At 35.5% G+C, this 24,174-nt stretch overlaps 1 protein-coding gene across 2 annotated transcripts in view; it reads left to right on the top strand.

The window, feature by feature from the left end:
• AGPS (alkylglycerone phosphate synthase) overlaps positions 1–24,174 on the top strand; it is a 189,268-nt gene that overhangs the window by 156,791 nt on the left and 8,303 nt on the right. For both annotated transcript variants that reach the window (XM_055308082.1, XM_055308081.1), the window contains exons 17-19: positions 2,513–2,602; positions 7,385–7,484; positions 9,966–10,023. In XM_055308082.1, coding sequence (XP_055164057.1) covers positions 2,513–2,602; positions 7,385–7,484; positions 9,966–10,023 — 248 coding nt within the window. The remainder of the gene's footprint in view (positions 1–2,512; positions 2,603–7,384; positions 7,485–9,965; positions 10,024–24,174) is intronic.

Genomic DNA, 24,174 nt, shown 5'->3' with positions numbered 1-24,174 from the left:
TGCTTTTTCTTTCAGACATTTAGCCAGAATGTTTACCAGAAACCCATGGGATCAGAGTCTTCAATTCTCACACATTATTAGATTGCTTCAACTTTTCATGCATAAATCTCTTAAGGGATTATTGGTCTTACTAGTTTTTGTGTATCTCTCAGTGACCCGAGTAAAATGTACCTGTTAAGTGCTCAATGACTATTCTGCATAGAATCCCATGAGTGAACTCTGGAATGGTATAAGAATGCAGCCTATAAAAATAGCTGTCTATGTCTGAGTTGGAGATTTAAAGATTTTGGAGACACTAGCATGAAACTTGTGATTAAAACCAAGAGTAAATACAAACCCTTATAGCTAGTATGGTTGAAGAAAGAAACTTCTTTGAGAAGGAAGTCCAGGGAACCCCAAAATTTAAAGGATGAACATACAAACAAGAGCTAGCAAAAGAGAATAATACCTAGAGGATTTGAAGGAAAACCAGTGATGTGAGAGAAGCCCAGGAAGATGTTATTCAAGCAGGGAATTGTCAACAGTGTTAAATTTGCTAACAGGTCAGGTAAGGATTTAAAAGCATATACACAGTTATGTTTATCTCCCATAGAATGGTCCAAATGGACTGAATTGTACATGTTCTATAGAGAATGCTTTCTGAACTCCCTCTAAACAAATCATTTCTAGAAAGTATCCCATTAAGGGTTTTAACCATTCAGTCATGTTCTTTGTCCCATCTCTTCCTCATTGGTACTGAAGATTATTATTATTATTGTTATGTAACACATAAATTCTATTTTCTAGAGTCATGATAAAGAACTTGGTTATAAATGTATAATATTAATTAAAACTATAACTATTAAAGCTTAGTAGGTTTTATTTATATTTAAAGTATTTGTTATAAATATGTTAGATTTTTCAAAATAAAGACAATAAATTCCAATAATCTAAATACTTTTATAAGAAAAAATAAATACTTTTATAAGATATTTTAAAAACATGCATCCTTATCGGTTCATAAGTGAGACAAAGGTAACCTTGATAAAGCATATTTGCCTGCAACTCTCTCATAGAATTAAGCAGAATTTAAACTTAAAGGCACTGTTTTGTAAAATTAGAATTTATAAACCTTTTAGATACCATATTAAAATAGCTAATAAAATACTGAACTTCTCTATTTATATTTTAACCATATATTCTTTTTCTTGGAAATATAAGTAACTTTAGTGTGTTTTACAAAGCATAATCCATGTAAATGTACTGTTTTTGTCAAATTGGTTCTCATACATTCAAATCAGTCTTTAGACTAAAGATGGCCCAGCCTTTTGAGTTTCTTTGTTATCTTTTGCATTCTCCTGATTCTAAACAGACCAAGGTTTAAAACAGAATCAGTGTCAGTATGTAGCTAGTATGTTTGTTGGAGAATAAGAGGTTTATATATGCCCTAGGAGTTTATTTTCCAAAAGAAACAGAATAGGTAGTAATAGCAAAATCTTTTGTCAGTCAAATCTTCTGTCTCTGGATCTCCGACCTAGAAGCTCTGATTGGCATGTTTTCCATTTCAGAGCTTTTTCCTGAGTATGTTCCCAAAATATGAATACGTCACCATTAGACCTCCTCCACTCCAAAATAGGATGTTAAAAATTATATCAAAAACTAAATGACAAAAGAAATCAGATGCCATCATGTTTTAAAACAACAGTATCTTGGAGTCAAAATGAAATTTGGTGAAATGTGAATATAGTCTGTGTTTTAGTTAATAGTGATGTCCTGAAGTCAGTTTCTTAGTTTTGACAAATCTGTTATGGTTATATAATGTGTTTATAGGAAACCAGAGAAAGAGGATCTCTTTGTACCATCTTTGTGACTTTTCTATATCTAAAACTGTTTCAAATAAAAAGTTTATTTAAACTATAGAAAAAAGGATTAATACTGTTAAATATTATCCCCCTTTCCCTTTATTAACTATTTATTACCTGTTTTCATTAACTTTTAATATCAGTCTAGCATAGTTTTACAAATAGTTCATGTCCGGTGAGTCTTTGTTGAACTGTATTTTAGCTCGGTGCTTGACAGTAGGCTGTTGGGCATTTGGTACATCATGATTATTGATTATATTTATATTAAGAGAAATGTCTTAGTCATGGACACAGATTGGTATTCCTATAAATACGGAATTGAATTTTCATTAACATGTTTGTTATAGCTTTTTTTAAAGCTTTTAAAATCTTGTAATTAAATTTATTTGAAAATTGGGTTTACTGAAGTATAAAACCACTTCAGGAGGCTTGAGTGTACTCTTCTGACTTCTGTCTTTCTTGTGGCAAAAAAAAAAAGAACTTTGCCCCTTTGAAATTATGAATGGAAAGCTCAACTTGAATGATCAAAGCTCTCTGTTCATTTCTGAAGGAATAAGTATGAAAGTTTTCGTTAGAATTACTGACTTGAAGGATGCCAGATAAACTAGCATTTATTCAAATTTTTGTAATTTATTTGAAAACTTCATATTGTATTCTATTATGTTTTCTAGGGTTGTGGATCTTTGTAGAAATGTTAAAGAACGAATAACAAGGGAATGCAAAGAGAAGGGTGTTCAGTTTGCTCCTCTTTCTACATGCAGGTGAGTTTGTTGTTTTTATACTAATTCTGAAAAAAAAAAACCCATATTTTTTAATTAATAGATGTAATTTGCCAGCTGAGGAATAGCTTCAGTCTATTCCATTTAGCACGTTTTCTTAAACATCACTTTTGCCACCTTCTTAGGATAGTACTATTAGGATTTTTAGGGCAGTCCTGAGCCCTTTTGGAGTAGAACACCTTTCCATCACTGAGCTCTCTACCCTAGTGGGACAGCATAGACAATGCAGAGCCAAACCTTAGAGCCTCTGGAATAAGTAAAGGCCTCCCTTTTAGTTCACTGAAACTATAAATCACATATATATTCAAGAAAGTATAATTTAATACACAGTCAACATAACCTTTTCTTCAGTAGGCAAAAAGCATTTTTTACCATTTTATTAGTTATTGATGAAATGAGTGGGTGTAGAATAAAGGAATGAGTAGAGCAAAATATCCAAATGAAGATTAACTGATTACTTTCAACAGATCTTTCTACAATAATGGAAATATTCTTTATCTGCCCTATTATGATAGCCACAAGCCATATGTGGCTGTGGAGCTGTTGAAATGTGACTATGGAACTGAGTGGTAAATTTTATTTAATTTCAAATAATTTGAATTTAAAACACCACATGTGGCTGGTATCTTCCATAGTGGGCAGTTAACTGAAGGTCTTACCCTCTTTGTTAAATAACAGTGGTCCAAAAGATTTTTTGAGAAGGGGCACTATGTATTCAATCTCTTGTTATTAACAGACCAGTATAAACACCAGAAGATTAAATCTATCAAGATTTGAATGGAGCATTTGATTTATCAATAAAGTTACAGAATTAATTAGAATGGAGAATAAAAGGAAATCAGGACAGATTATGTGAAAGGGATCCTTAAAGTAAATGATACAGTAGTAATCTAGCACTTTACAATTTATGAAACATTCTGTTACATAACTGCCTTTCCTTTTTTCTGTGTATGTGTGTGTGTGGTTTTCAAGAATATAACTCAATATTTATTATAGAAACAAAAATCACAGTATAAGCAAAATTACAAATTAGGTAATTTGGGAAGTAATATACTTTTATTGTTAAGTGCACCTGATTTGGGACTCTGAAATAACAGGTATGCTTCACCAAAACCCTATTTCTGTGTATTTCTATTCATGATATTTTTTTCAGATTTACTTGGAATCACTTAATTTCAGCCTAAGAAGGCAGACCTGGGCCTCTTCCAGCCCAAGAACCAGGCCCTGCTGGCCAACTGTATGGCAATGGCAACTTCCTGCTTAGTTTTTAAAATTTCTTTGTTTTTTAACACTACAAGTGTCCGATGGGTGAAGGCATGGTTCTGCTGTTTATTAGTAATTTAATCTCTTTGAACTCTAAATTTATCATTAGTAAGGCAGTGATAATACCATCTGCTTGATGAGGCTTGTGGGTCTAAAATGCAAAAGCATGTGAAGGGCTATGTGAATGCCATTGTATTGTGATGTCATTACATGAAACTTGAGGTAGACAACCTATACTACTGCAAGTGAGGGAAATTTGGGTATTCTTTTTCTTCTCTAATGACAGATCCTCACGAAAGCATCCAATTGTTAAGTCCTCTTTGATATTTTGATAAAGCCTGATAATTTGGATACATTTGCTTTGCAAGACTAGAAATATTTCTCTACTCTTTACTATCTCTTCTAATTGTTCTCTTTTTTCTATCTTTTATATCCTCATCTTGTACTTCTCTGCTACCAGATTATATTTCTTAGTTCTACTTTTGGTCCCATTGGGACAGATATCTTTCAGAATTTGCTAAATTTTTGTGCTTCTGCTGGGGTAAGAAAGCAAAATTCTAACATGAGATCTGAGGAAAGAATCTTTCTTAAACATTAAATGTTCATGTCAACTAGAAGGATCTACTTGAAATTGTGGTTTATTTTTTTTTGCTTCTTTGTGGGAGAGAGAATCAGAGTTTGAAGACCATTTCAGGAAGTACCAAACCTAAATATTAACATGTTTTTGAGTAAGTATATTCAGGGTTGAATCTGAGAACATAAAAGCTAAAAATGTGGATATAGAGATTATTGACTTGTCACTTGATACATCTAAAGGAGGGGGAAACAGGTGCCTTGTTCTGTACAATAAAAAAACTTAAAAGTTGGTAAACCTACTGGTGTCTTAGTGACTGATCTTGGAACTTTTCCAAATAAAGGTGTAAGAGTGTATGTATTCTTTCTTTCTTTTTTTAATTTGGAGATGTCTTTAAAAATAAGTCTTTTACCTTAAAGTCTAAGAAAAAAATTTGTGTTTATTTCTGTTATGAACCTAAATTGATACTTAATTCTTTTTTTGACAATCTGGTCTCTCAGGCCTCTTTTTATAATACTGAATGCCAATCAGGCCTAAGAACCCAAAAGTTATTTGTTACCGTAAAATTTGAAACGTTTGAAATAATGGGATATATTTTTGGGTAGTTGAGAATTTTTTTATTCCTTTGTTTTATCAGGTAGAAACTTAATAGTTTTTATCCCCTCTTCATCCTTCTGCCCCACCTCCCTATTTATCTCTCTAGACTTCTCCCCTTCCATTATGAGAACATCATTGTGATAAACCACTACTTACTGAAAGTTATTGGGAAGTAAAATATTTTGTCTCAGGATATCTACTGTAGTAACACAAGTCGTGGTTCTTCAGAAGGAACTCATAAGGCCTAAGGTTCTTTATTATGTATTTGATGTATGCCATTTATTAAGTAGCTATTTTTTAAAGAATGATTTTCTGATAAAAGCTTATATGCTCAGCTTCTGTAATCATTTTATAAATCAAAATTTAGAATGTGCAGTCTAATTATTTGAATGGTTTTGGTAAATGGGGATTTTAAATACAGTTCTTTTATCTCATACTTGATAGAACTAACATTAGTCAGAGTTTGATTTTGGTTTTGTTTGATTTGAGTTGCTTAAGAGTTTGGCCAAAGGTTATTGTGTGTTGAATGTAAATGTTGAATGTGTGAGATACATTTTTTAAATGTTTTTTTAAAAAGTTATTTCAAACTTAATTTGAAATAATTATAGTACTCATTGAAATCAAAGATCCCGAGGAAAATAACTAGCTATAGAGTGTATTTATTGAGTTTATTTCATTTCTATTAAAATATACTTTGTATACTGGAATAGAAACTCCAACCCTAAATTTTCTGAAGAAGTTTTATGGGAAGGAATTCCTAGCCAGTGAGTCTAACATAAATAAAGAACTCCAAAAATTTTTTAGAAATTAAAGAATGTTATAATGACTTTGGCAGGCATGCTATCACTTGTCCAGATGATTCTGGAAGAGGTTAGTGTGTAAGTGTCTTAAATTATAGAATTGATCTATTAAAAGATGTAGATCTGAGTCAGTTTCTGAAGTAGATCCAAATTGAAGTTTTCCAAAAAATGTTTATTATTTTTACTTTGTTTTTTGAGTTACTAGTCAGTGAAATTTTGCTACGACTTTTGGAAGCCTGCTTAACTATTGAAAACTGAACTCTGTGGTATAGATCCTAGATTTGTTGGAAGGTAGCAATGTTCTATTAATATTTAGTTGCATTTTCTAATTATTGATATTCAAATATGAATGACAAATATTTTACTAATTGTGATAAACTCATTTCATTCAGGTATCCTTTCAATTTATTTAAATTTGTTTATTCCTAAATGATAGTGCCCTTGTAGTTAAAATGGCTCTCCAATTTTTCTTAAACTTTGTAAATCTGGTACTTAAAATGTTAACATTCAAGGGATCTTTTTTATGAGTGTGAATTAACATTAGAAGAAAAACACAGCTGGCAAATTGACAGTAGCATTGTTAAACAGTTCATTTCTTCTGTTCTGAGGCACCTAACATTTGGCCTAAAAGGCCATTAAAATTTTAGATTAGATTCTATTTGTATAGTTGTAGTAAAAAGAGTATTTTCTCAGTATTTGCTCCTTCTGTTAAATTAAATTCTTTGTAGGAACCTCTGTAAATTGCACTCACTGATCTGACTATGATTATCTTAGCCCTCTTTTAAATGCCTTACCTAATTGCATTTTGAAAGCCCAGGTATATATCATATATGTGATTTAATAATCTAATGTGCTTGGTATCTTTTGTCAACACACATACAACATGTGCACATATGGGGCCCAGAGTTTAAAACCTTCAGAGACGGTATTTTAAAGCCATGTCATTGCATTTGATATGATCATTCAGTTTGTTTCCAAAGTTCTTAATAATTTTTAATGTGAAGTTAGTGAAGATGCTGTATTTTACCCAGCCTGATCATTTTTGGTATTTGAACATTTCTCCTATTTCTAAGTTTTATGTTCTCATGCCTATTTTTATTGACTTTGAGGAAGTTTAGAAGGTTATAATGGATCACCAAGTCCCATCTAGTCTGTTTGGGGGCTTCTTTAACTTCCCTATACTTTGTAAAACAAAACAAAAAACAAAAACAAACCCTCAAAAGCCTAAACCCTTCTGAAGGAAATGAGGTTTTTATTTATTTCAGGCTAATTGGAGAAACATTTACATTGTTTTTAATTTTTTAAACTCTTTGGGTAATAATCCAGACTTACCAAAAAAAATTGTTAAAAACAGTGTGAATAGTTCCTGTATTTACTTCATGCAGCCAATCTCCATTCCTTCCATGGAGTTAAGAGACTGGGTAGAGAATGAGATTATGACTTAAATCAAATGACTTTACCTTTAAATTTCTATATGTTAAATCTGATTTCACTTAACTTAAAGCTTTGTGGGGATTGTCTGTTTTTTAGGGTGACGCAGATTTATGATGCAGGTGCATGTATCTATTTCTACTTTGCCTTTAACTACAGGGGAATAAGTGACCCACTGACTGTGTTTGAACAAACCGAGGTAATTCTGCATACATGAATATACTCTTACATTCCTTTATTAATTTAAATAAATAAACTTTCCTATCAATGTATGAATTTTAGTTTGACTCTTGTTAATCACTCACTGGCTTACTGGGTTGGTAGCCCATATAGCCTTGAGAAGTATATTTGGTACACTGAGTTGTATACTGAATCTTGAGTCTAAAATTAATATTCTCTATAGATATTAGAATCCATATTCTAAAGTTAATATTTCTGTAACCTGTGATTCTTTGGTTGTTACTTATAGTCTGTAAGACCTGATAAACTTAGGTAACAAAGGACCGTAGGAATCCTTGATAGTACTCTGGCAGTTCACCCATTTCCTGATCGTGGCTGCAATTGAGGTCAGCAGCCCTAATATTCTTGGTCTGTGTTGCTGTAATGCCCTCATTTTAGGTTTATAAATTTTTATTTACTCTTGCTATGCATAGGCCATTGAGGTTCATTTGCTGCCAGTTTCTATTCTTTGAATAGCATGCAGGTTCCAATTTTTATAAAGCCTTCTATATGCTGGTCAGTATTTCTCATTACAACTATGCCTAGAGTTGAAGAGACAGACTAGACTATGGAGGAACTGGGAAGAGACTGAGGTTTGTTAAAGCCTAAGGCGTGCTAGTGTCTAAACTAATGTTTGAAACCTAGTGTCTTAGTGTTATTGCATACCTGCCATAGGTAGAACCATTCAGTGATTTTCTCAGTGGCACGCTTTGAGACTCAAACCATAGACAGGGTTTGGTTGGCTTCCTCCTATACCTCCTTTCTTTTTTTTAAACAGCTGTTTTGAAGTGTAATTGAAATACAGGAAACTGCACATATTTAAAGTGTACAGTTTGCATATTTGCACCTGTGAAAATATCACCACAGTCAAAATAATGAACATACCTATCACCCTCAAATGTTTGAGTACTTTTCCATCAGCTTCCCTTGTAGCGTTTTGGTTGCCCTCTGGTTACTTCTCTATACTACTACAAGAGTGAAAGGATTCCTTTTTCTTCAGTGCAAACTGTTATTCTCTAAGTGCTACTAATTTCAAGTAGTTATTGTTTTAAAGAATCATTTGTTTAATGAATTTAATAATTCATTAAATTTAAAATAATGTTATTTATTTTTAAAGATTTTATTTATTTATTCATGAGAGACAGAGAGAGAGGCAGAGAGACACAGGCAGAGGGAGAAGCAGGCTCCATGCAGGGAGCCTGAGGTGGGATTCGGTCCCGGGTCTCCAGGATCACACCCTGGACTGAAGGCGGCGCTAACCTGCTGGGCCACCCAGGCTGCCCAAAATGTTATTTAAAATAATTTGTTAGAAGATATAATGGTAGCATATTTTTAATTCATTTGAAAAACTCTAAATCCTGAGTGATGAATGTTATATAAGTTACTTTGCAATGAGATGTGGTCCATCTGTCCTGCTTGGGCCCTCTTTTACTCTGGCCTAACTATTAATAGTTTATACACACCTGAGTAATTCTGATAAGTTCTAGGCACTGTAGATTTTTCACCTCATGGCTAGTGTATCATGAAATGAATGTAATTCTACTTCTGTTCCCATTTTTTTCACTCTGCACTTTAAGCCATTCTCTATTTTGCTTTAAATCTCTGCAGTTTCCTGTATTTCAATTATACTTCAAAAAAGCTGTTTAAAAAAAAAGAAGGCATAGGACGGAGCCAACCAAACCCTGTCTATGGTTTGAGTCTCAAAGTGTTGTCAAACCTTAGTGCTCTATAAGGAGCTTAAACAAGACCGAACATGTTAGGAGGAGAAAACAAGGGTTTTTGCACTTAAATATCCATAGGTCTGACAGGTAATTTGTCCCGAGACATTGACCTAAGAAATGTTCTCCATAAGGGCTTTTCTGGTTGATCTCTGATAGCTTTGTAAGTAATTTTGAGTCTGATGCCCACTTTATGATATTTGATAGTAACTTAACCATCCAACCCTCATTTTCCTTGTCTGTGAAATAGGGATAATTGTAATTATTCCATAAGGCTATAATGGAAAATAAATTAGTTACTACAGGTAAATTGCTCAGTGTACTTTTGTGGACATAAAATAAGCAGTTACATGTTAAAATAAGCAGTTAAAATAAATGTGAATTACTAACATTTATTGGTATAGTGAGATGTTTACTTCAGAGTAGGACTTTATTGTCTTTACAAAACATTTTATTATTATTAACAATGTACTGCCCCTGAGTTGATCATTTTGTCATTTTCTAGAAATCTTGAAGTGACTATTGTAGACATTGTGACCATTCACTAGGAAAAAACGTATAAAGCTAGGCTACATATTTTAATTGCTTTTTAAATGTAGTGAACCCAAGAGAAAGGAAAATTCATTTTCCAGTTTGTTATTTAACCCAGGAAATATGTGCCTCCTTTGGGAGCTGGGTCTTACTCTTTCACTTCAAAGAGAAACCTAAGTTGCAACTATTTGTTGTGTTGTTTCCAAATACAGGCAGCTGCTAGAGAAGAAATCCTTGCTAATGGAGGGAGCCTGTCACATCACCACGGAGGTAGAATTTCTAATATTTCTACTGTTGAAAATAATTCGTTTGATAAAGTGCTGAGGAGAGCCATAACAGTATGTAATTTGAGGGCACTTGATATTTCTTGAGAGTTTGTATGTCTGTCATTGGGGTAGGGTAGCCTAGGCTGTGGTAGTAACCAACAGAAGAAACACTAACCATTACTGTTTTTCTCTTAAGGTATAAAACCTCTATTTCTCTAATTTAGACACGAAGTTAATTACTTGCCATGCTTTAGATGTTAAAACAGAAATGAGTCAACATTTTAATTTCCACATCATAGACATTTCATTGTTTTCTCAGCTCTTGCATGTAAATCATTTTTACTTTCTGGTTGTTTTTATGCTGCCTGACTGTAGGTTCCTAACATGTTGTCAGTATTAGGTAACAAAACAAATGCAGGTCAGATCATGTTATCATAAAACTTCTATAATTTATGTGCATTTTCAGGTTCTAGGCCTGTATGGTCTTTATTTGTTGACAGCTCCAAGTTTGATAAATGATTTACTTTTTAGAAATTATTGGCTTGAACTTGAATATAGCTAGGTTTGATTGCATATTATTTTATTTATTAAGAGATTTTGCCTCATTTAAATAGGAATCTTTTATTTCTATCATATTTTTCATATTTTATATTCTATGTACTCAGAAATACAACTGCATAGATACAAACTCTAAACTTCCTGATATCCTCTAGTGCTTAGAAAAAGAAACTGGGTAAGCCTACATACAAAGTGTATTTCAATTTCATATGTGCTAGTAAAATGAAGATGCTTTCCCTTTGCCAGCCTGTCCTCTTCTAAACTACTGAATATCAGAGTGTTCTCTAGGACTTGGCCCTAAGCCAGTTTGTCCTGTGTTCAGTCCTTCAGTGATTACCTTGGTCCTAGGACTTAACAACACACTGATGCTTCTCAACGACCAGGAAGTACCACCACCAGGACTTCTAGTTCAGATCATTATTTCTTCCTGTTGAGAGTTCTGCAGTAGCATCTTAACTGGTCTGTCTGCTTCCACTCCTGCTCCCCTACTGTCATTGCTTTTGCTGCCAAAGTAATCGTTTCTAAAACTCAGTGTTTTCTCCTCACACACAAAATAAAATCCAAACTCCTTGTGAGGACCCTCAGGGTATACACATGTACGTCTCCCCATCCGCACCTCTTATTGCTTTTTTACTCTAGCCACATTGGCTTTCATGCCATTCCTCAGACATACTAACCCCCATGCCCCTGCAAGTCCTTTGCTGTTTGTTCCTCTTCTTTGGATGTTCTTTCTTGCTCTTATTTTTCCCCCAGATATTTTCATGGCCCACTTTCTCCATCATTTCGTTCTCTGATAAAAAGGTCACCTTCTTAGAGGTGTCTTCCTTATTCTTTTGTTGAGTTTCTGTGTTCCTCATTTGAATAAGTTCAGTGAGGTTACTGTCTTGTTTATTGCACTGTTTTTTCTCAGTCCCTAGAACACTGACTACTGGCCCTTCTGTATAGCAGAAGGAATATGTGAATATGTGGAATGGATAAGTGCCCAAGTGCACAGAATTTGAGGCAGTTTTGCAAGTTCTCAAACAGCTCTGAATCTTTCATATTAAAATGGCTGTAGTCTCACTATTAATTTGGCTTCAGACATTTAATATGCAGGCCATGTTTGCATATAGGGTCATAGTTAATCATGGAAAGTTTATTCTATAATGTTTCTGAGAAATTGTATTAGCAGAGCCATTTATTCAGTAAAAAAGTGGGGTAAAATAATGTGCATTTCTCTACAACTATATAACAGCAGCCATTTTGGTGTTCTTCCATAGATGCAGTATGTATATAAGATTCAATTGAAACTTTGTCCTAAAGCAAGTAAAAGTTCGAGAGGCTTGTAAACAGAGGGGAAAGAACACAGATTTTGGAATCAAATCTGTATTTGACTCCTGGCTCTTGCACTTAACTAGCTGTGTGACCTTAGGGAAATAACTTCTCTGAGCTGGTGTTCTCTTCTGCAAATTAAGAATAATAGTACCTACCTTGTATATTATAAGAATTACATGTGATAATATATGCAAAACATCTGAAGTATCTTGCATATAATAGGTGCTTAAAAAAACCCAGTAGCTTAAAAAGATAGCAATAGACAATTCCTAGTGGAAACTCTGGTTTGTATTCTTAACCTTTGAAAAAAGGGTTAGAGTTTACATTGAAAAGATACAAACAACAATTGTCCTAACATTTTCAATTGTAACCTGCAGTTGGTCTCATTCTGTAAGAAGTTCTATCATAATCTGTATGAAAGAGAAATTTCCTTCACACTCGTGGCTATAAAATATGCTATACAAAAATGTCGATTTTCATAAATGCCTCCTGCTTAAAGTTAATCATCTAATTTGTAAATGTCAAATATCCTGTGCTGTTTGGTAGTTTCATAAAACCTTTCTATATAAATTTGAAATAGAATGGGTTTAATTGTCCTGCTAAGCTTTACTAATGATAGAGCTTTTGGAGAGATCACTTCTTTTAATGTGAAGAAAATATTCTCCTTAATTTACATCCTGAACTTAAAACTCAAGTTGACCTCATAGTGACATCTGTATTTACTGACCTTCAGGCAGTGTCATGACATTCTCAGTACCAGTTTTGATTTTGAGAGTAGAAGGGCTGGGGGCTGGGAGAATATTGATGCAATTTCTCTTAGAGGGTTTGGCCTGTAATTGTGATTAATAACAGTTGCTTTCACTATCTGGAAACAGACAGGCTGGTTTGTCTGCCTACAATCATGCTGTGATAAATGGAGCTATTTTAACTCTGGTTTTGTGTATCAAAGAAAACAGATGTAGTCTGGAACTGGAGGCTATAGGAAATATAAAGCCTGTTTAACTTAATCTTCATAGTGCTTGTTTTTGTAACTGACAAGCTGGTCAGTTTAAAGAGTTTGTATCAGCCATGTACTTAATTTCAATTTATGACTTAAGTTTTTAAGTTGCTCATTGGCTAAAATTATACCTAAGTCCTTGTCAGGAAGTACAGTTCTTTGATTAAATAAAACCAGTCTTAATTTAAATATTGGTGTCTTTACCTAACCAAAATTATTTCCTATTGTTCAGAGAATAATTGTGAGGCAACTGCTCCAAGGTTTGTTTGGGCTTTTTATTTTTTTTGTGGCCTTAACAGAACCCACTTGTATCAAAAACTTTAAAAGTAAAGAGAGAGTACTCAAAAGAATGAGCAAAAGATTGATTTTGAAGCTGTTTGTTAAAGCCATAGTCTGAAATAAAAGACATATATGTTGGAAAGAAAGAAAGAAAATTCTTGCTTTAATAGATGCCGTGATTTTCTATGTAGACAATCCCATAGAATCTATAAAAACAAGACCAGCAGGATTGCAGAATTTAAGAGCACACACAAAAATCAGTCACATTTCTAATATTAAAAAACATGTAGAAACTGGAATTTAAAATACAATTCCATTTCCAGTTGCTTCAAAGAAAATGAAGTGAACATAAATTTAACACTTAGGCATAAATCTAGCAAAATATATACAGGGTCTGTAGTCTGAGAATTATAGCATGTTGGTGAAAAATATTAAAGAAGTCCTAAATGAGAGACAGCGTTCATGGATTGGTAGAAAACTAGACATAGCAAAGACGATCATTTCCTTCTAGATTGATTTATGTGTTTAATGCAATTCATGTTAAAATTTCAGCAAAATTTGGGGTGCCTGGATGGCTCAGATGGTTAAGGTCTGCCTTCCACTCAGGTCATGATCCCAGAGCCCTGAGATGGAGCCCAACACTGGGCTCAGCAAGGAGTCTGCTTCTCCCTCTTCTTCTGCCCCTCCCTCTCGGTTGTGCTTCTACAGTTGCTCTCGCTCTCACTATCTAACTCAAGTAAATAACTAAATAAAATCTTAAAAAAAAATTTTCAGCAAACTTTTTAGTAGACATAGAAAAGATTATTCTAAAATTTATATGGTAAGACAAAGGAACTAGATAACTGAAACAACTATGAAAAGAAAGACTAAAGTCATAGGAACCTATCTATTTGATTTCAAGACTTATGGCTCTAGTAATCAGGACTGTGCTATTGGGAGAGAGAGAGGGAAACATCGGTCAATGGAACAGAATAGAAAACCACCCCCACAAGTATGTCCAACTGATTTTGACAACAATACAGAAACAATCCAGTGGAGGAAGTATATAATTTTTCAACAAATGGTGCTATAGCAAGTGGACATCCATAGGCAAAAAAAATGAAAAGAACCTTGACCTAAATTTCAGGATCTTATACCAAACTTAACTCAAAATAGATAATGAACTTAAATGTAAAATACAAAATAAAAAAAAATTTTGGAAGAAAACAGGAAAAAATCTTCAGAGTCTAGAGTTAGGCAAAGAGTTCTTAGGCTGGTCACCAAAAGTACAGTCCTTTAAAGGAAAAGTTGATAAATTGGATCCCATCAAAATTAAAAATGTTTGCTCCATGAAGAATTCTGATAAGTGGGTGAAAAGATAAGCTACAGAGTAGTAGAAACGTGTAAACTACATGTCTAACAAAAGGCCTATACCTATAATATGTAAAGAATTACCAAACTCAAGAGCAAGATGCAAACAATCCAATTAGAAAGTGGGCAAAAGATATGAAGAATCATTTCACTGAAGAGGATATACAAATGGTAAATAATCACATGGAAAGAGGTTCAGATCTCAGTTGTAAATAGAAAAATCTAATTCAATAAACTCTGTATCACCCCTGAAAAAAAAAAAAAGGAAAGAGGTTCAGTATTGTTAGCTATTAAGAAAATGCAAATTAAAACCACAGGGGTAATCAGAAAGCTATAGCTTTTACCTATCAGAAAGCTAAAATTAAAAAATAGTGATAATATCAAATGCTGGTAAGGATATGAAGAAACTAGACAAATAATACATTGCTGAGAGGAATGCAAAGTGGTATAGCTACTCTGTAGATACTTTGGCAGTTTTTTATAAAATCAAACATGCAAACTACCATTCAACCCAACAATTATACTCTTATGTATACCAGAGAATTGAATACCAGAGAATTGAAAACTTAGGTTTGTACAAAAACCTGTGTGGATAAATATTCAGAGCAGCTTTACCCAGAATAGCCCCAAACTGGAAACAGCTTAGATGTCCTTCAGCTAATGGTTGGTAGATCCATATCATGGACAACTCCTCAGCAACAAGAAGGAACCAACTATTAGTGCATGCAACAACTTGGATGACTCTCCAGGGAATTATGATGAGAAAAAGAAAGCCAATCTCAAAAGACAGTGTAATTCTATTTCTATGACTTTTTTTTAATAAATTAATTTTTATTGGTGTTCGATTTACCAACATACAGAATAACACCCAGTGCTCATCCCGTCAAGTGTCCCCCTCAGTGCCCGTCACCCATTCACCCCCACCACCTGCCCTCCTCCCCCTCCACCACCCCTAGTTCATTTCCTAGAGTTAGGAGTCTTTATGTTCTGTCTCCCTTTCTGATATTTCCCACACATTTCTTCTCCCTTCCCTTATATTCCCTTTCACTATTATTCATATTCCCCAAATGAATGAGAACATACACTGTTTGTCCTTCTCCGATTGACTTACTTCACTCAGCATAATACCCTCCAGTTCCATCCACGTTGAAGCAAATGGTGGGTATTTGTCATTTCTAATGGCTGAGTAATATTCCATTGTATACATAAACCACATCTTCTTTATCCATTCATCTTTCGATGGGCACCGAGGCTCCTTCCACAGTTTGGCTATTGTGGACATTGCTGCTAGAAACATCGGGGTGCAGGTGTCCCGGCGTTTCATTGCATCTGAATCTTCGGGGTAAATGCCTAACAGTGCAATTGCTGGGTCGTAGGGCAGGTCTATTTTTAACTCTTTGAGGAACCTCCACACAGTTTTCCAGAGTGGCTGCACCAGTTCACATTCCCACCAACAGTGTAAGAGGGTTCCCTTTTCTCCGCATCCTCTCCAACATTTGTTGTTTCCTGCCTTGCTAATTTTCCCCATTCTCACTGGTGTGAGGTGGTATCTCATTGTGGTTTTGATTTGTATTTCCCTGATGGCAAGTGATGCAGAGCATTTTCTCATGTGCATGTTGGCCATGTCTATGTCTTCCTCTGTGAGACTTCTCTTCATGTCTTTTGCCCATTTCATGATTGGATTGTTTGTTTCTTTGCTGTTGAGTTTAATAAGTTCTTTATAGATTTTGGAAACTAGCCCTTTATCTGATATGTTATTTGCAAATATCTTCTCCCATTCTGTAGGTTGTCTTTGAGTTTTGTTGACTGTATCCTTTGCTGTGCAAAAGATTCTTATCTTGATGAAGTCCCAATAGTTCATTTTTGCTTTTGTTTCTTTTGCTTTCGTGGATGTATCTTGCAAGAAGTTACTGTGGCCAAGTTCAAAAAGGGTGTTGCCTGTGTTCTCCTCTAGGATTTTGATGGAATCTTGTCTCACATTTAGATCTTTCATCCATTTTGAGTTTATCTTTGTGTATGGTGCAAGAGAGTGGTCTAGCTTCATTCTTCTGCATGTGGATGTCCAATTTTCCCAGCACCATTTATTGAAGAGACTGTCTTTCTCCAGTGGATCATCTTTCCTCTTTTATCGAATATTAGTTGACCATAAAGTTCAGGGTCCACTTCTGGGTTCTCTATTCTGTTCCATTGATCTATGTGTCTGTTTTTGTGCCAGTACCACACTGTCTTGATGACCACAGCTTTGTAGTACAACCTGAAATCTGGCATTGTGATGCCCCCAGATATGGTTTTCTTTTTTAAAATTCCCCTGGCTATTCGGGGTCTTTTCTGATTCCACACAAATCTTAAAATAATTTGTTCTAAGTCTCTGAAGAAAGTCCATGGTATTTTGATAGGGATTGCATTAAACGTGTAAATTGCCCTGGGTAACATTGACATTTTCACAATATTAATTCTGCCAATCCATGAGCATGGAATATTTTTCCATCTCTTTGTGTCTTCCTCAATTTCTTTCAGAAGTGTTCTGTAGTTTTTAGGGTATAGATCCTTTACCTCTTTGGTTAGGTTTATTCCTAGGTATCTTATGCTTTTGGGTGCAATTGTAAATGGGATTGACTCCTTAATCTCTCTTTCTTCAGTCTCATTGTTAGTGTATAGGAATGCCATTGATTTCTGGGCATTGATTTTGTATCCTGCCACGCTACCAAATTGCTGTATGAGTTCTAGCAATCTTGGGGTGGAGGCTTTTAGGTTTTCTATGTAGAGTATCATGTCATCGGCGAAGAGGGAGAGTTTGACTTCTTCTTTGCCAATTTGAATGCCTTTAATGTCTTTTTGTTGTCTGATTGCTGAGGCTAGGACTTCCAATACTATGTTGAATAGCAGTGGTGAGAGTGGACATCCCTGTCTTGTTCCTGATCTTAGGGGAAAGGCTCCCAGTGCTTCCCCATTGAGAATGATATTTGCTGTGGGCTTTTCGTAGATGGCTTTTAAGATGTCGAGGAAAGTTCCCTCTATCCCTACACCCTGAAGAGTTTTGATCAGGAATGGATGCTGTATTTTGTCAAATGCTTTCTCTGCATCTAATGAGAGGATCATATGGTTCTTGGTTTTTCTCTTGCTGATATGATGGATCACATTGATTGTTTTACGAGTGTTGAACCAGCCTTGTGTCCCGGGGATAAATCCTACTTGGTCATGGTGAATAATTTTCTTAATGTGTTGTTGGATCCTATTGGCTAGTATCTTGTTGAGAATTTTTGCATCCATGTTCATTAGGGATATTGGTCTGTAATTCTCCTTTTTGGTGGGGTCTTTGTCTGGTTTTGGAATTAAGGTGATGCTGGCCTCATAGAATGAATTTGGAAGTACTCCATCTCTTTCTATCTTTCCAAACAGCTTTAGTAGAATAGGTATGATTTCTTCTTTAAACGTTTGATAGAATTCCCCTGGGAAGCCATCTGGCCCTGGACTCTTGTGTCTTGGGAGGTTTTTGATGACTTCTTCAATTTCCTCCCTGGTTATTGGCCTGTTCAGGTTTTCTATTTCTTCCTGCTCCAGTTTTGGTAGTTTGTGGCTTTCCAGGAATGCGTCCATTTCTTCTAGATTGTCTAATTTATTGGCGTAGAGCTGTTCATAATATGTTTTTAAAATCGTTTGTATTTCCTTGGTGTTGGTAGTGATCTCTCCTTTCTCATTCATGATTTTATTTATTTGAGTCTTCTCTCTCTTCTTTTTAATAAGGTTGGCTAATGGTTTATCTATCTTATTATCTATGACATTTTTGAAATGACAGAATTACAGAAATAGAGAGCAAATCAACAATTTTCAGGAGTCAGTTGTGGGAAGGGGTGACTAAAATAGGCAACACAGGGGATCCTTGTGGTGATGGAATTGTTCTGTATCTTGACTATATCAATGTCAATATCCTGGTTGTAATTTTGATCTTTAGGTGCCTACCAGATGAGTCTAGCCTTTCCTGTATTGAATATCAGATTACCATAATATAGCAGATAGTTTGTTTTGTCCTTTAATTTTTTTTCCCGTTGGTTTCTTTTTTGTGACTGGCTTCTTCTCACAAAACTTATTATTTGATTATAATATTTTTCCACTGATGTAATGTTGTAAATAGATTTCAAGATTGGACTGTAAAAGCCAATTAACCCATAATTTCACTGAACATTTAATTATTACAGCTGTAGCATAGGATAAACAAATTTTTTATTAATTTTTTTTACTTATTAGAGAGAGCATGAGTAGGGGATGGGGGAGAAGCAGAGGGAGAGGGAGAAGCAGACTCCCCACTGAGCAGGGAGCCCAGTGTGGGATCTTGAGATCATGACCTGAGCCACCTGAGCGCCCAAGATACAGATTTGAGAATTGACAGAAAATCTGTTAAGAATATATTGATCCCTGTGTCTTTCCACATATGCAATTACAGAAGCTACCTGTTGTAGCTTACACGTTCAGTTGTATCACCATCATAGAACAGGTGGCTTAGATACTAATACTTTTCTTTGGACCTCTAAAGAGAGCTTTCTTCCCAGCAATTTATGTCCCACACTCTTCTAAGTAAGATGTTTGTTAGTCTGAGAATGCCTGTACTACATTATTAGATTGTTAGAGAATAATTAACTTTTGTAATTTCATGTGATTAGCAAATAGTTAATCCTAATAGATATTTTCTTTCTTTTTTTAATATATATATGTATATATTGAAGTTCGATTTGCCAATATATAGTATAACACCCAGTGCTCATCCCATCAAGTGCCCTCCTCAGTGCCTATCACCCAGTCACCCCATCCCCCTGCCCACCTCCCCTTCCACTACCCCTTGTTCATTTCCCAGAGTTAGGAGTCTCTCATGTTTTGTCACCCTCTCTAATTTTTCCCACTCATTTTCCCTCCTTTCCACCATAATCCCTTTCACTATTTCTTATATTCCCCATATGAGTGAAACCATATAATGATTGTCCTTCTCCAATTGACTTACTTCACTCAGCATAATACCCTCCAGTTCCATCCACGTTGAAGCAAATGGTGGGTATTCGTCCTTTCTAATGGTTGGGTAATATTCCATTGTATATATAGACCACATCTTCTTTATCCATTCATCTGTCGATGGGCATTGAGGCTCCTTCCACAGTTTGGCTATTGTGGACATTGCTGCTATAAACATTGGGGAGCAGGTGTCCCGGTGTTACGTATTGGGGTAAATACCCAGGAGTGCAATTGATGGGTCATAGGGTAGCTCTATTTTTTTTTAACTCTTTGAGGAACCTCCACACAGTTTTTCACAGTGGCTGTACCAGTTCACCCTAATAGATATTTTCAGAATCATCAACATCACTCAGCATCAGGGATATACAAATCAAATAAGATACCACCCCACACCAGTCAAAATGGCTAAAATTAACAACTCCGGACACAACAGATGTTGATGAGGATGCCGAGAGAGGGGAACCCTCTTACGCTGTTGGCAGGAATGCAAACTGGTGCATCTACTCTGGAAAACGGTATGGAGGTTACTCAAAAAGTTGCAAATAGAGCTACCCTATGACCCAGCAATTGCACTACTAGGTGTTTACTCAAAGGATACAAACGTAGTGATCCAAAGTGGCAGCTGTATGCCAATGTCTATAGCAGCAATGTCCACAATAGCCAAACTATGGAAATAGCCCAGATCTCCATCGACAGATGAATGGATAAAGAACATGTTGTAATATATACAACGGAATAAGTGGAATGTACAATGGAATACAGCCATCAAAAAAATGGAATCTTACATTTGCAACGATGCAGATGGAATTAGAGGGTAGTATGCTAAATGAAATAAGTCAGAGAAAGACTAATATCATATGACTTCACTCATCTGTGGAATTTAAGAAACAAAATAGATGAAAATAGAGGAAGAGAGGGAAAATAAAATAAGATGAAATCAGAGAGGGAGACAAACCATAAAAGACTCCTCTTTAGGAAGCAAACTGAGGGTTGCTGGAGGGGAGCTGGGTGGGGGTATGTTGTAACGGGGTGATGGGCATTAAGGAGGGCACTTGATGTAATGAGCACTGGGTGTTATATGCAACTGACAAATCACTAAACTCTATGTCTGAAACTAATAATACACTGTATGTTATTAAATTGATTTTAAATTTTAAAAATGCATAACAAAAAAAACCTAATAGATATTTTCAGGTATGAATCTATTAAAAGTGAGCTTAGTTAAAAAAAATTTTTAATGTTGTTCTATGTTGTCTAATACAAAAGCCACTAGGCTACCTGTGGCTATTTAAATTTTGATTAATTGAAATTAATTAAAATTAGAGGCACTTGTGTGGCTTAGTCTGTTAAGCATCAGATTCTTGATTTCAGCTCAGGTCATGATCTCAGGGTTGTAAGATTGAGCCCCATGTTGGGCTCCACACTAGATGTGGAGCCTGTTCAAGATTCTCTTTCTCCCTCTGCGTCTGCCCCTCCTTCACATTTGTGTCTTAAAAAAGAAATTAATTAAAATTAAAAATTCATTTCCTCACTTGCACTAGCCACATATCCAGTGCTGATATCCACATGTGGGTTGGGGCTACTGTGCTAAATAGTGCAGATAAAGAACATTTCTGTCATAAGAGAATGGTACTGAATTGTGCTGTGAAGCTTTATTTCATGTATATATATTGGCCCATTGGCTAGAAAAATGGTCCGAAAAATGACTTACAGGGTTTTGTTTTGTTTTTTAAGGGATATTAAATTCAAGTTTTAGGAGTTAACTTTCAAAATAAAGTAGCATTTGGGCAGCGCTGGTGGCGCAGCGGTTTAGCGCCGCCTGCAGCCCAGGGCGTGATCCTGGGGACCCTGGAACGAGTCCTGCATTGGGCTCTCTGTATGATGCCTGCTTCTCCCTCTGCCTGTGTCTCTGCCTCTCTCTCTCTCTCTCTCTCTGTCTCTATGAATAAATAAATAAAATCTTTTAAAAAAAATAAAGTAGCATTTGTCACCAATGGTTGATGTTCTCAGATGTGACTACTGTCTACTACTTTCTCCAGAATTTCTCTCATTTTGGTCAGTAGCCTCAAATTTAGAGCAAGTTCACCTTGCAAATGAGTAAGCCGTTTGCTAGTAATCCAGTTGGTTGAGCAGCGAAAGTATGTTGTACTTCTGGAAATTGGGCTTCTAAGAGCCCCCTGGAAGCACGTAGTCTAGGATTTCTTCCTCTTGTCACTGTTGACATTTTGGGCTAAGTAAATCTTTGTTCTAGAGGCTGTTCTATGCATTCTAAGATGTTTAGCAGCATCCCTGGTCCTTTAGATGCTGGTAACATCAACCCAGTTTTGACAGCCAAAAATGTCTCTAGACATTACTAAATGTACCTTGGAGAGCAAAATTGCCCCCAATGGGCACCACAGGTAGGGTCCAAAGAATCCCAGAGATTTGAAGGAAAGAGTTTTAGGTTCTGTGACTTACCTCTTGTTTTAGCTACTGTAAAATAGTTCTAATTATATCTAAGAAATAATGTCAGAATATAGGAAATGTAAGGCAAGTATAAGCAGAATTCTTACTATGTGGCATATACTGTTCTATAATGGAACTACAAAAATTAATAAAACATGGCCCTAGTCTCAGTAGTCTCAGGGAGCATATGATGTTTTCTACCTTTTTTTTTTTTTTTTTTATGATAGTCACAGAGAGAGAGAGAGAGAGAGGCAGAGACACAGGCAGAGGGAGAAGCAGGCTCCATGCACCGGGAGCCCGATGTGGGATTCGATCCCGGGTCTCCAGGATCGCGCCCTGGGCCAAAGGCAGGCGCCAAACCGCTGTGCCACCCAGGGATCCCTGTTTTCTACCTTTTTCTGCCCTTATCTATCTCATGTTATTTCACCATTCACTTGCTTTTTACTCTGTTGTACAGGCATTAATTGACAACTTGGGTTTAAATTTCAAATATGTTAAGCCACCTATGGGGAAATTGTAGCAGAATTAGCACTTGATTATGTTCTGAAGACAGATCTCCTGTGATCTTTTATCACCCTAGTAATTCAAACTTTTATTCCATTTCATAATCTCTAAAAACCTATTCAAGGATCAATAAGGTCTTAGAGCTCTTGTGTGAACTGCACAGATGAAATCTTAGCATGGAGAAAATTGACATCTTAAATATTTGCTAAAAGAAAAATCTTACTAGATTTTAAGTGCTTTCTTAAAAGCCTGTTGTGTCTGTGAGTTTGTCCTCTCAATATTGAAAGTTTCATTAGTAGAAAATAAGTCAAATATCTGTAAGAGAAATGGAAACACGACTTTAAGTATCCACAAAGCACTAAATTAAACTCTTGGATAGGCATAGTCCCATCTCATATGCTTTAAAGCCTGAATATTAGCAACGCTCAGTTGGAGATCTGTGAGCTAACATTCAGCATGTACCTCTACCAAAACTGAACACACACAAAAGTGTGCTGAATAGCACAAATACATGGACGACTATATTCTTCTCTTTTCATGTTGAAATCTTCCTTCTGAAAGAAGCATCATTGCAGTCAGATCACCTCAAAAAGTGGAAACTGTCCGTTATCTCTGTTCTTGTCAGTACCTAACAAGTTTTATGGGGCCAGAACCTCAACTGGCATGAGTTGTTGGACTAGGTCTAACACATCTTCTAGCACTGATTCCTTACATAATCCACCTATAGTTTGATTTGATTAATTGAAACTTGAAATACAAAGTTAATGTTCAGATCACTCATACAAGCAGCTAAGTCTAGATTTTCTTTTTAAGATCTGAGTTATAGAATAGTGCTAAGGTGATATCCAGGATGTCCAAACTAGAACTTTCAAAATATAGTTGTTATATATTAATAATGGTTAGATGCCTTTCGCTTTGGCTAAATTCTGCCTCTGAGTTTAGCTTTAGTAGTCTTCTCAGTGTACAGTCTGTTTTCATAATTTGTTTTTTAAATAAGCATGTAATCTTTGCAACCTTATAATCAAACTCATAATTCAAAAAGTTTTCCATTTAGCTAAAAAGAACTCTAACTAGCAGACCCCAGATTTATCCCTTTTAAAACAGGACTATTTGGGACATCTAGGTGGCTCAGCAGTTGAGTGTCTAGACGCCTTTGGCTCAGGGCGTGATTCCGGGGTTCTGGGATCAAGACCCACATCAGGCTCCCCATGGGGAGCCAGTTTCTCCGTCTGTCTGTCTCTGCCTCTCTCTCTGAATCTCTCTTGAATAAATAAATAACATCTTTTTTTAAAAAAAAGTAAAAATAAAAAGAAATAAAACAGGACTATTTGGTAGCTCCTGTTAAATCTCTAGACCCTAAGACCACAAAGACTCTTAAAAACCTGGCATAAGTACTTTGGGCATCATATATTTAGAATAATTGTGAATTGTGGAGTGCAAGATCCCTGTCTTGGCTTTCTGTAGTTCTAGTGTTGGCTCTCAGACTAGGTTTATACTTCTAGAAAATCAGAAGTCAAAAGAATTTAGTTGAGTCAGTAGTCATGAATATCCCACAATGGAAAGAAGCATAAACTTCATGTGGTAAGAATGTGCATATGCCTTTTCATGAATAACTATACACACAAGAGATCCTGAAATAGTCCTTGGCTACCTGTTATTTGCTATTCTTGTCCATTCTCCCCTCGTCCAATATGGCATGTTACACAA

Source organism: Nyctereutes procyonoides, unplaced genomic scaffold, assembly GCF_905146905.1.
Source record: "Nyctereutes procyonoides isolate TBG_1078 unplaced genomic scaffold, NYPRO_anot_genome, whole genome shotgun sequence".
Lineage (NCBI taxonomy): Eukaryota > Metazoa > Chordata > Mammalia > Carnivora > Canidae > Nyctereutes > Nyctereutes procyonoides.
Note: the sequence above shows the minus strand (reverse complement) of the source record. Positions and strands in the feature narration are given on the sequence as shown.